Source organism: Electrona antarctica, assembly GCF_951216825.1.
Source record: "Electrona antarctica genome assembly, chromosome: 7".
In the NCBI taxonomy this organism is placed as follows: Eukaryota; Metazoa; Chordata; class Actinopteri; order Myctophiformes; family Myctophidae; genus Electrona; species Electrona antarctica.
The window spans coordinates 39,192,338-39,204,016 of NC_136812.1; the positions used below are offsets into that span (position 1 = coordinate 39,192,338).

Sequence of the window (11,679 nt, forward strand, 5' to 3'; positions counted from 1 at the left end):
GGTGGCCGGTGGGGGGTGTGTGTGTGTGTGTGTGTGTGTGTGTGTGTGTGTGTGTGTGTGTGTGTGTGTGTAGCCAGCCACTGACTCCTGCAAAACGGCAGGTTAACATTGCCTTACGCTTGTCCTCAGCCCTGTCATAGCAAATCATCCATTTCACACTCCAGCTGAAACAAGGTCTGCATATATAATAATAGTGTACAGTGAAATAAACTGAAAAGCTCCATTTGTATCACTTTATTTCAAATTAGTGCACATTAGTAAAATCCTCACTGTTAATGTATCAATTTTTACACTCTCAGTTACAGTGTAAAGCGTTTGTCTAGTGCTCTAGAATCTGGAGCATCTAGACAGCAGATGACGGAGATGTCTGTGTGCATTCACATACCAACTTGCTGCAGTCCAGAGGGAGGGCCAGCGATCCACAACATATTATCTAGTTTGTTGGTCTGCTGATAGTATAGGCCACTGCTTTCTGCTGATAGGCCACTGCTTGCATTATGGATCTGATGTGTTCTTCCTGCAGTCCACACAGCAACAAGCAGGACATCACTTAAATGGACAAACTGTTGTGTACCAAGTGGGAAAAGTATATCCTATAATTAAAAGTATACTAAATTGACTAAGAAATCACACAATCGCACTAAGAAATCACACAAGACAAGTCAATGAAATGGGTAAACTCACAAGCACAGAATTGTGCTTTTGAATTATACTTTTTGATACTCATAATTATCATATTACTGAAAACCTTACTGATCCATTTAATTCATACAATAACCAAAATGAAAACATGATTGTAACTGAACATGGCCACACTCAATGGCTGCATTTCCCCGCCATGATGTCTTTATAAAGTCCTTTCCTAAACTTCAGCATCTCATCCAGGTTCTTATAGTGCAAAGCTTCTTGCATGGATACCAGCTTTGCGTCCATGGGTAAAGTGAGTGTTGAGCCGTCCAGGACTGCCTGCACCATCTCTAAAGACATAGAGAATGAGCTCTGCAGGTCAAGGCACACAGGAAACAGACAGACATTCCACAAAGTACAACTGGACTTATCACCTGAGAACCTGACAGCTTCATTACCCAGATTCCAATAGGGTAGACACTCCATTAGACTGACCCCAAAAAGCTTCAGTCCATCTATATAGGCTGGGGCTGCCACACTCAGCTTCAGGTCGTCATCGATGCCGAAGGCGACGGTCACATAACCAGTTTGGTTCTGGTAGTTTACGCAGAGTGAGTGCATGAAGACTCCATCAGGTACAGAGAGTCCAGGGCTAACCCAGCACCCGCTGAGAATAGACCCTGAGCCTATGGACGCTCCTGCTCCCAGTCTAGAGTATTCAATGACTGAGCGAGGAGTCACAGAACACCTGGGATTCAGAATGCTGTGCATGATGCAGCAAACAAATCCCTCCGGAACATTATTCTCACACATGCTGAAGGCAGAGGAAATGAGGCCCAGTTCACTTCTCAGCATGGGGTCCTCGGTGAAGTGATAGAGATATTCGGCGGTGGTTCCAATGTGATAGAATTTGGAGTTGTTGAGGAGAATGACGTTCAGGGAAGTTCCCCTGAGTTGATTGAAAATTCTCTGGCGGATCTCCACCAGGCTGCTCTCCTGTTTGGCGACGTTAGCAGTGTTGTTTGTGTATGCAATGGTGGCCTTGGGGCCCAGTGCCTGGAGAAAGTCCCCATACGCATCTATCTCACACTGCAATGGCCCGACCTCTTTCAATAGAGTGACTAGAGCCACTGCAGTTAAATAGTCCACATAGTATGTACTGTCTGTGTAGACAAATTCAGCATCAGTTAAGGACACACAACCGCCATGTGGCTTGCAAACAGCGCCACTATCTCTCATCTTGCTGATGCTTGGCTTGTGCAGGAAGTGAAGGCAGGAAGTGTATTCTATTTCCGAGGAGCCTTGCTTTTCATGATCCTCCAGCACAAACACACCATGAGTGGTTCCTATGGAGAGTGGAGAAGGGTGAGCCAAAGCCGTGAAGCCAGGTTTGTCAAACGTGACGCTCTCCCCGCCCGCGATGCTGTATATCTCTATGTCATCTGCACATGTCACCAGCACGCCAGGCATCATTTGGGATGGGAAATCCACATACATGGCCAACTTGAGCTCCAGCATCTGGTAGAGGGGATCGCCCAGCGGGAGAGCTGCGAAGATTTTCCCCAGGGCACTGGCATTGGGCAAACGCTGGCTTAACCCTCCTAAGACAGAATGAGATCCCAGTCAGAAAATAGTCGTGATTGCACTGGTACACAACATTTTATCAATAAAGACATGTTTAAAATGAAATACAATACCTGCATGGATCAAGATGACTCTGAATCTACTCAGGGTGTTCCCATATATGTCATCCAGTTGTTGCAACGCATATAGCGTTGACCCTCCATTGCCTTGAGAACAAGATTACACAAGGTCACCTCTGTACACTGAATGTAACAATGGCTGTCAGGATCTCACATTTGGTGACCGATCCACTCACCTACTTTGGATCCAGGTGGATCTGAGAAGACTTTATACTGAATTCCAAGAGGTAGCTCTTTTCGTGCAATCTTCTCATTGATCTGCAGCTTGTATGCATCTCTCTGACTCTCATCCACAGCAGTTACAACCACCACATCCCAAAATGATCCAGGAGGCACCTCTTTACCTTCATGGAGGAAAAAAGACATCATCCACAGCTGTTACAACCACCACATCCCACAATGCTCCAGGAGGCGCCTCTTTACCTTCACAGAGGAAAAAAGACATCAGCTTTACTTGTATGGTGGAAAGTAAAGAGTTGAGTGCTGTACTTAAGTACAGTACAATTCTGAGGTACTTTTACTTCATTCATTCCATTCCATTCCATTGTTCCACTACACCTCAGAGGTAAATATTATACTTTTTACTCCACTACAATTATTTGACAGCTTTAGTTATTATACATTAAATGATACCGGTACCGGTATTATAATGCATTATTGCGACCAAAGGTCGCAGCTTTAACTAGTATGGAATCGTGCATTTCCCGTCAGTGTGTTGGTTGGTTGGTCACCCTTGTGACATCACGTGACATCATCAGGGACGATGTCATCAATATTAAACCCATATATGGAAATCCCTGATGTCATCAATATTGGCCAGCAACTCTACATCTGACCTCAAACCTCAAACCCTTAGATCTCCATATCAGGAGCTACCCTGTTCTGTCATTCCATATGTTGATCCTTCTCCATCTATCCTTCCTCTTCGATGTCTCCCTTTTGACTGATACCTGTCCATTTAAACTCTAGACGGGCCTGCCCTAAAGTTATTAGTGCAGCCAGCGAAAACTAGAGTTCTCAACAGGCCCGAAAAAAAGGCCCGGCCCTACCTGGGCCCTCATCGCAAACCCTGTACACTCAAGACACTGCCCCCGCTGCCACCCTTAGATCTCCATATATGGAGCTGACCTGTTCTGACATTCCATATGTTGATCTGACCTAATCAAACCCTGTACACTCAAGACACGCTCCATTATGGCCAGTACAGAATTCATTCCATATGTTGATCTGACCCCCATGCCAAAGTGCCAGCGCTCGCCCAGCAGTCTGCTGTCACCCAGGTGGATATGTTGATCTGACCCCCCATTCCAAAGCGCCAGCGCTCGCCCAGCAGTCTGCTGTCACCCAGGCGGATATGTTGATCTGACCCCCCCATTCCAAAGCGCCAGCGCTCGCCCAGCAGTCTGCTGTCACCAAGGCGGATGCGACCTCAGGTGTCTTACTGGTTAATAGGTTAAGCTCCCCAGCAGCACATCAAGTAATTAAAATCAACCCCACATTAATTAGCTGCATTAAAGCAAACATTAACGTGATTAACAAATAAATGCATTACTAATTACAATGAATCTAATAACATGAGTATGAAATTGGCCATTCTGTATTGGTACTTCAGTATGTTGATGCTAATACTTTTGTACTTTTACTCAAGTAAAAATGTGAATGCAGGACTTTCCTTGAAGTTTCACAGGGCAGATAATGATAAATAACCTAAATATACAAATAGATTACTGACATATTTAATAACTTTATACTTTCAGAAAAACATTGCACTGTTACAGTATAAAGAATTACTGACCCAGGACAGGTACAGGATCTGTATTTCTTTTAGTTCTTTAAGATAACTCAGACATATCATTTTATAGTTCTGATTGTTATAACCCAATAATACATTTCTGCTGCGACTTGGGGTCAGCTCTTGTCACCTAGTTATAACATATCAATTTGAGAGTTCTGGCAGACAATGTGTATTTTATTTTAGTAAAGTATCTGCACTTTTCCGACAATATTACACAGATTAGATGTGACATTCAACACTGAACACAATTGATTGATTGATTGAAGAATTTATTAACAGTTTGCAGAATTACAGTACATTTCAAGCACAAACTCAATACAAAGGCTGTTAACTGTGAGTGGACGACCCAATTAAGCATTACACTTGTTTCCAATAGGGTCCACCATGTTCAAATCATCAAAACATTTAGAGACGTACAAATAGACACTTCTATAGACAGAACAGGAATTCATCATAAAATATGAAATATATATGTAGTGGTGGAAAGTAACTATACATGTACTCAAGGCAGTTTTTCAGGTATTATTACTTTACTTAGCTGTAATAAATGATCCAATATCAATACTTCTACTCCGCTACATCTCAGATAATTATTAGAAAATATCCATTAACGACTTCAGCCCACGGTATGCCTATATATGAAAATAGCACACAAGCTGAATCTGTCTTGAGATTATGATTTGAACAGATCAGATATCGAGAGGCTGAGCTGACATTGATTGATTGATTGATTGATTGATTGATTGATTGATTGATTGATTGATTGATTGAAAAATGTATTAACAGTTTGCAGAATTACAGTACATTTCAAGCACAGCACAAATACTTGATCCAGGTTAGCATTGAGTATTGTTGTATGGACATACACTGAACACTCTCAAAAATATATAGCGTTACTGATCATGCACAATGCACATTCATTTCGCTAAACGTGTCAGTTAAGACGTGTCAAACTCACCACGCAAAGAGTCGAATCTATTCAGCTTTTGTCTTGTTGCTATTTGTAACTTTCTGATACTTTCTGCGTTCATCTTCTGTGCGAAATTACAAGTAAGTAATTATGGCACACTTGTAGATTCATTACAGTTATAAATTCAGAACAGCACGTCTGCGTCCATGGATCGAAACAGCTAAATGATAATATAATAAAACCTCCTTTCTTGAGATTGATTACCCAACACTTCCGGGGTTTGTCACGTGGTTGGTTGTTTACAACGGAGGCGGGGGTGCCCGGGTGGAACACGTGGTGAATTGGCCAATCACATTTCTCATAGTTTCATAATGCGCTATGTGCAGGGACCTTAGAGTATCTAAGGCAGGGACCCTCCTTTTATATACTCTATGGCAGGGACCCCCAGGGGTCCTAGTTGCAGGCAAGTTGCAGGGGTCCAGGGGTGGGGTCCCCAGCAAAACTGGTTAAAATCTCTATCAGCCGATCAGCTGATGAATTGAAAATGTAAGTACATGTTTTATCCTCTTAGCAGAGTTTGTATTTTCCTGTACTTTCCTTGAACTGTACCCATTCTACAAATTGTTAATAAAATGTTCAATCAATCAAGCTATTTGAAAATAGCCGATCTACAAGCTCTCAACGTGCTGCATCAGAGCATGCTGTGAGCTTGTAGATCTGCTTTTAAAAAATCTTGAAATAAAAACATGAAAAGCTTTTTTCATGTTTTAACTACATCATTGTATATGGGGACCCCGACCCTGGCACAAAATACATTCATTTGGAGAACCACTGCCACTGTCATCTCCACCAGGCCGAAGGCATGGGGAGAGAGTAGGCCTATGTTTTGCACTCAGTCCGTGTGTCCGTGTGTGTGTCCGTGTGTGTGTGTGTGTGTGTGTGTGTGTGTGTGTGTGTGTGTGTGTGTGTGTGTGTGTGTCCGTCCGTCCGTCTGTGTACAGCTAATCTCCGGCACCGTTAACCTGGTCGATGCCAAACTTTGCACACACGCACTCCCTAGATGCCAAAGATGAACATCTGCCCCAAATGTTCCAGAACGGCCAAGCGCCACCAGGAGGCCGACATTTGTAAAACACATTTTTTTTAAATATTTTTTCCAAAGATCCCGCAAATCGTTACACAGTATCTCTATAGTCATGTGCTCAAGACAGATCTGTCCGATATTTCATATTCCATCCTGATTGGCTAACATTGGCTTTCAAAATTGGCAAAAGGATTGGCCCGTTTTGAACAAAAAGCCTCAATTAAATCATGAATGCAGCGTGCAATTTACGTGAAATCTTTCACGGGCGTTCCTACTAGGCTGAGGAATTGAACTGTTATGGCGCCACCAACAGGTGGATTTTTGCAAAACACATTTTGGAACAAAATGCCTCAAATCATCCAATTGCCATCCAAGGCGTAAGAAGAAATGGCACCCTTTTCACATTGGCTTATTAAAGTGCCACCAGGAGGCCACAACCTGACCTGCCCTGGTGCAGACCTGTGTCCCGAGGGGCACTTTTTCTAGTTGTTCTTTGTTTTTAATTGATGAATAGAAGTTAGATGCGTCACGTGCAGACTCTCAACATTGCAGTTAGTTACGGGAAGAGTTAAAAGAATAGGGAAAGAGAAATAGAGAAGAAAGGAAAACTGGAAGAAAAGTATAAAAAGTGCTCCACGGAGCACAGGTCTCCACCAGGTCAGTTAAGTTATTTATTGTGGGCCAGCAATGTTCGAAATTTGAGGTGAGTGGAATTGCCCACTCCTGCAAACTTTAGATCTTAGCCAATCAGGATGGAATTTGACAAATCTGACAGTTTGCGTGCTATTTGGACAAAATCTGTAGGAGTAATATAAAAAAAGATGTTTTTCAAAAATCTGCATCCTGGTGGCGCTATAAAAGGCTGATGTTTCAAATGCAGGGCAGAGGTTTTTCCTTGGCCTTTAGGGAGTGTGTGTGCAAAGTTTCACACCGATCAGTCCAGTTATAGGTAAAAAACAAACAGGAATTGAATTGGCCTGTTATATCGCCACCATGGCTGATTTGAAACATTTAGGGTTGCATTTATTTTTTGGCCATGTGTGTGGAATGTTTCACGGCAATTGCACGCTGCGTTCATGAGTTGAGGCATTTGGCCTGGTGGAGACAATAACAGGAAGGCAGAGTCAAATCAATACAACGTCCACACATAAGTTACAATTGGGTGCATTAAAAATGAGCAATGAATGGCACTATAAGGCAGAAATGCTTCTTGTGCACATGGGAAAACATAAAAAGCAGCAGGTATATAAAACCACAGTATCATGTGGATGGTTAAAGCTAAATTCTAGGTTTAACCAGTGATAGAAAATCCATGTATTGCAATTAGTTTAATAGTTGTCTACTGTTTAGAAATGTCAATATCCATGAGTGTGAGCATAAAGTATGGTACTGTATAGCAACAAAAATATGCTTAGTTTTACAGGAAAGGGCCTTCCATTTCGACATCCCGCCACTATAGACAACAGAAATGTTTTATTAAATTGATTTATTGGAGGAAATAATTATACAAAAGACAACAACAACAACAACAACAGCACATGTTCCAAAATATAGGCTTTTACCATCCGCCGCCACCTCCATACAATTTAAAATGTTAACATGATCTTTTCTTGGACATGGATCATAAAGCCTAGAAAACATTACTGGCTCCAAAACACTAATATTGGACATTCAGTGACTGACCCCTGACTGACTCCTGAAAGAATCTGATGTGTAATCTTGAATGCTGTGAGTTGTCAGTGAGACAGCTTCATATAGCAAATATAGATGCCCTCGTGTGGGGTGTTTCGTACATTTGGTGAAACTGGACCTCAAATGAAATCAGGTGGGGGCAGTCATTCTCAGAGATAGCTCTATTTTTATCTCTATGGCACTGATCCTGACTGTCCAGTTTCATGGTTATGTAAAATGTTCTGCTGGACTTCTAAGCTGTTACACTGTGTACACCAAGTCAAATAGTACATTTATCTGTGGCTGAGGGCTGAGCTCTATTGACTGTATAACTTGAAATGAAAACGTTTGCTTAATACATTTTATGAAATAAGAATGCATTGTCTTTCAGAAAACCTAACTTCCTGGTGCACTGCTTTGGCAAAATCTGGGGCGGCTGCTGCTACTACATGTATATCTCCATGCCAACAATATGTGGACTATGAGGCATATCCAGGAATTGGCTGGCTGCCAAAAAATCTCAGGATTAACCCTTCATGGCACACCGCTCAGCCTGAAGGCAGGCTAGCCTACAGGCACTGCATTATTAACATCATATGGTTGCTGAAATCCCTGGATCTATGTGATTTCTGACGAGGTGATCACCAAGTACTGGTGCCTTCTGCTGAAGTTCAAAGCCCTACATTTATTTGTGAACCATTAACCTTTTTTTTTTAACCAAATAATGTAGCAAAAGACAATCACTATACTCATCCAACGGTGCATTCTGGGCCATCTAACGATGAAAATGTGTGGGTAATTTTCAAAAAGCAAGGAACACTACAACCTAGAGATGTGCATAGCTGAGGAGCATGTCTCATAACCTTTAATTTGGGATGTCTGGTAGCGTTTTACCAAATGTGTTTTGGCTACAAATTTCAGCACCCACTGGTGGGCACATATACGCACGCACGCACGCACGCACGCACGCACACAGTCACACAGTCACACATGCACGCGCACGCACACGCACACGCACACACACACACACACACACACACACACACACACACACACACACACACACACACACACACACACACACAGACAGTCGAGACAGATAGCCTCATTACAATACTTTCGTACTTGCACAACTAATAAATAACCTCTATTCTCAATCTGTTCCTACTTTTCTGTGTAACTGTTGTCATGTTGTTGATCTAGACTTGTCAAGACTGCCGTTTCATGATGTAAGAGGTAAAGAATGCTTGGTGCACCACAATGCCCTGTGGCAGTTAATGCTGAACAACACACAGCCAGGTGTAGTGAGACCCAAGGAGAGAGATGAAAGAGTCCTTGGTTGAAAAAGAAATGTTTTAATGTACTACTCTCGCTGAAATCTATGATTCTATCTCAATCAAACTTTATTGACAGCCGTAGCCAATAGAAGACAAACAACAATTAAAAACATACAAACTATCTATCTATGAAGATATTGAAATCAAAAACTTCTATTAATCCTGAACAAATTTGTGCAAACAGGCTCTCCATACTATACCATCTAGTTATTTGAGTTCCTATTTTGTGTAGCAGAGCAGGTTCATCATTCAGGCTGTGGTGCATGTTACATTGTAGCTTTGGTCCATAGCCTAATGCACTTTGCTGCCGTTGCATTTAGGCTATGGGACTGTTCTCTTCCTGCCGTCGCATGAAATGCGACGGCAGGATTGTGTAATTGTGTAATTAGCCTACTTTCCTTAGTGGACGCAATCCGAGACCCCCATCACACATGGGGTACACAAATGTACTTTTTGGCCAGAAAGGGATTTTCTTTCACCAGAATGAAAAATCTTGTGTATGAGGTTTTCTCTTGGCAATATCGGTAGAGGGCACACTGGAGTAACTAAAAGTATTTTTTCTTCGGTGGAAAAACAATCCCTTTCTGGCTAAAAAGTGCATTAGCCAGTGTGGTGGGGGGCTCAGACTCAGAGTGCGTCCACTAAGGAAAGTAGGCTTTCTAATAAAACGTTCTTAAAATTTTCGCTACAGAGGAGAGGCTGGTCTGCATTTCATGCGACGGCAGGAAGAGAACAGTCCCATAGCCCAAATGCAAAGCAAAGTGCATTAGGCTATGGACCAGAGCTAGTTACATTGTTGAGTCAAGTATTTTCTGTCCAAAGGTCTTACAAATGAGACAATCACTGTGCCAGTGGAATTCAACAAAGACTTTAATCCTTCTGAAAACCCTGACCCTCCAGAGCACAACAAAACCCACAGAGCAACATCCTTGAGGGTCATTATTAAAATGTATAAAGGAACAATATCATGTAAAAACAAGAAATTCCACCTCTACCCCGTCCTTACTGTGGTTGGGCCGTTTTGTAGGCAGGGAGGATTAAAAAAAACCTTCAAGGTTCAAGGTTGTACTTTATTGTTACATCTTGTGTACAGGTACATAAGAGTAAAACTATTTTTTGTGAGGCTTCCTTCAGACAATGCAGCAGCATAGATAACATGCAAAACAACAAAAGCACAGCAAACAAAGGGATAGAATAAAGAGTGCATGCAAGAAAGAGCAATCAAAGAGTAAAGAAAATCGTAATATATGTACGTGTGCATGTTTTCCCTGTAGTAGCAGCTTCAGAGTCGGTTATGTTCCATAGAATTTAGTTTAAAAAGGTGCAATTCGAGGCCATGTTCCATATATACAACAAATTTAGTTTAGAAAGGTGCAATTTGAGCATTGTAGTGCAAGAAGTGGGCGAGGGGGGTGGGGTTTGCGTTTTCCTTTTCCCTGTTTCGCTCTGGTTCTTATCAGTCGATTCATGTATCGGATTGTTCAGGGAAAGAAGCTTTTTTGCAGTCTATTTCCAGTGACTTTGAGACTGCAAAAACGTTTTCCAGGTGGCAGCATCTCAAACAGTCGGTTTGCGGTTGGGATGGCTTGGGTCCTTTATAATTCCACAAGCTTTGCTGACAGAATGCTAAATAGAAGCCAACAGTTTGCTGCTGGTGCTTAATTCAGCTAGACTGCTAAGCAGATGAGTGAACACGGCAACAGAGAAGAAATTGCAGAGATTACGACGAGAAAGTCAGTGAAGGTAAACCAAACCCAAACAAGGGTGGCAAGGAGTCAAGGAGCTCCGTCGCAACATTTCTAACAACTGTACAGAGGAAGGGCAGGAATGGGATCGAGCTCAGTTGACTTGCAAGAGATAGCAACCTCTTGAAGGCTGCTCTCTCTTGCAAGTCATTGTCAGCTGGGTCAGGGAGTTGCAGGAGGCCCAGCTGAGGCATGCAGTCTTTGTGGAACGGAAACAGAGGGCAGCTTCAGAAAGGGCCCTGGTGACGGCCTTTAGTTGGCAGCAGACCATGGTCTTTATTAAGAACAGCACACAGCAGAGGCTGATCAATGCCCAGTAGAAGAGTGACACAAGTTCCAAGATGCAGGCTGAGACACAGAGCATTGTTGAGGATGTGATGTCTGCCCATGATCCTTGCAGACTAATGATGAAGCCTATATGGAGACAAAATCATCAACACCTTTTGGTTTCTTTCTTTATTAATCACAGCTGCATTACATTATGGCCTTATTTTTTTGTTTTCTCTCCAGGAAGTACGGTGCTAATGAGTGCTAACTGTGGAACGTGTGAACCAACCAACACATAATAAAGGTATCTATATATCTATTCAAGCTAGATAGAAGATAGTAGCTGGCATCAGAGCCAGTTAGATGATCTTGAGAGCACACTCAATCTAGTCGAACTAATCAATTATTTTAAAAATCACACCTGTGTGAAGTGAGAGGCGCTCTTATCATCGTACATCATCATACATCATCTCATTCCAGGCCAATAACAATTTGCGTCCTCATCTTTGTCATCAATGTTTGTTATGCAATGTTTGTGTT

General features: G+C 42.3%; 1 protein-coding gene across 2 annotated transcripts; it reads right to left on the bottom strand.

Moving 5' to 3' along the window:
- Positions 1-244: 244 nt before the first annotated feature.
- On the bottom strand, positions 245-5,281 carry fpgt (fucose-1-phosphate guanylyltransferase). 2 transcript variants are annotated; one of them, XR_013790384.1, is made up of 5 exons: positions 5,084-5,281; positions 2,507-2,674; positions 2,325-2,417; positions 653-2,228; positions 245-610 (listed from the first exon to the last, which is right to left on the bottom strand). XR_013790384.1 is itself a non-coding variant. In XM_079505754.1 (4 exons), the coding sequence occupies exons 1-4, from the start codon at positions 5,154-5,156 to the stop codon at positions 817-819; spliced, it is 1,746 nt and encodes a 581-aa protein (XP_079361880.1). In that variant the 5' UTR covers positions 5,157-5,281; the 3' UTR covers positions 245-816. The 2 variants fall into 2 exon arrangements, 1 of the variants encoding a protein (XP_079361880.1); XM_079505754.1 differs by having other exon boundaries at positions 245-2,228.
- Between the last annotated feature and the right edge of the window lie 6,398 nt (positions 5,282-11,679).

What these genes read in the sequence shown, in the direction of transcription:
- fpgt (XM_079505754.1), bottom strand. Translation starts at nt 5,156, where the DNA reads ATGAACGCAGAAAGTATCAGAAAGTTACAAATAGCAACAAGACAAAAG. An exon ending in TAGATTCGACTCTTTGCGTG is followed by an intron (nt 2,675 to 5,083) that starts GTGAGTTTGACA and finishes TCCTCCATGAAG; the next exon opens with GTAAAGAGGTGCCTCCTGGA. An exon ending in AGTCATCTTGATCCATGCAG is followed by an intron (nt 2,229 to 2,324) that starts GTATTGTATTTC and finishes ATTCTGTCTTAG; the next exon opens with GAGGGTTAAGCCAGCGTTTG.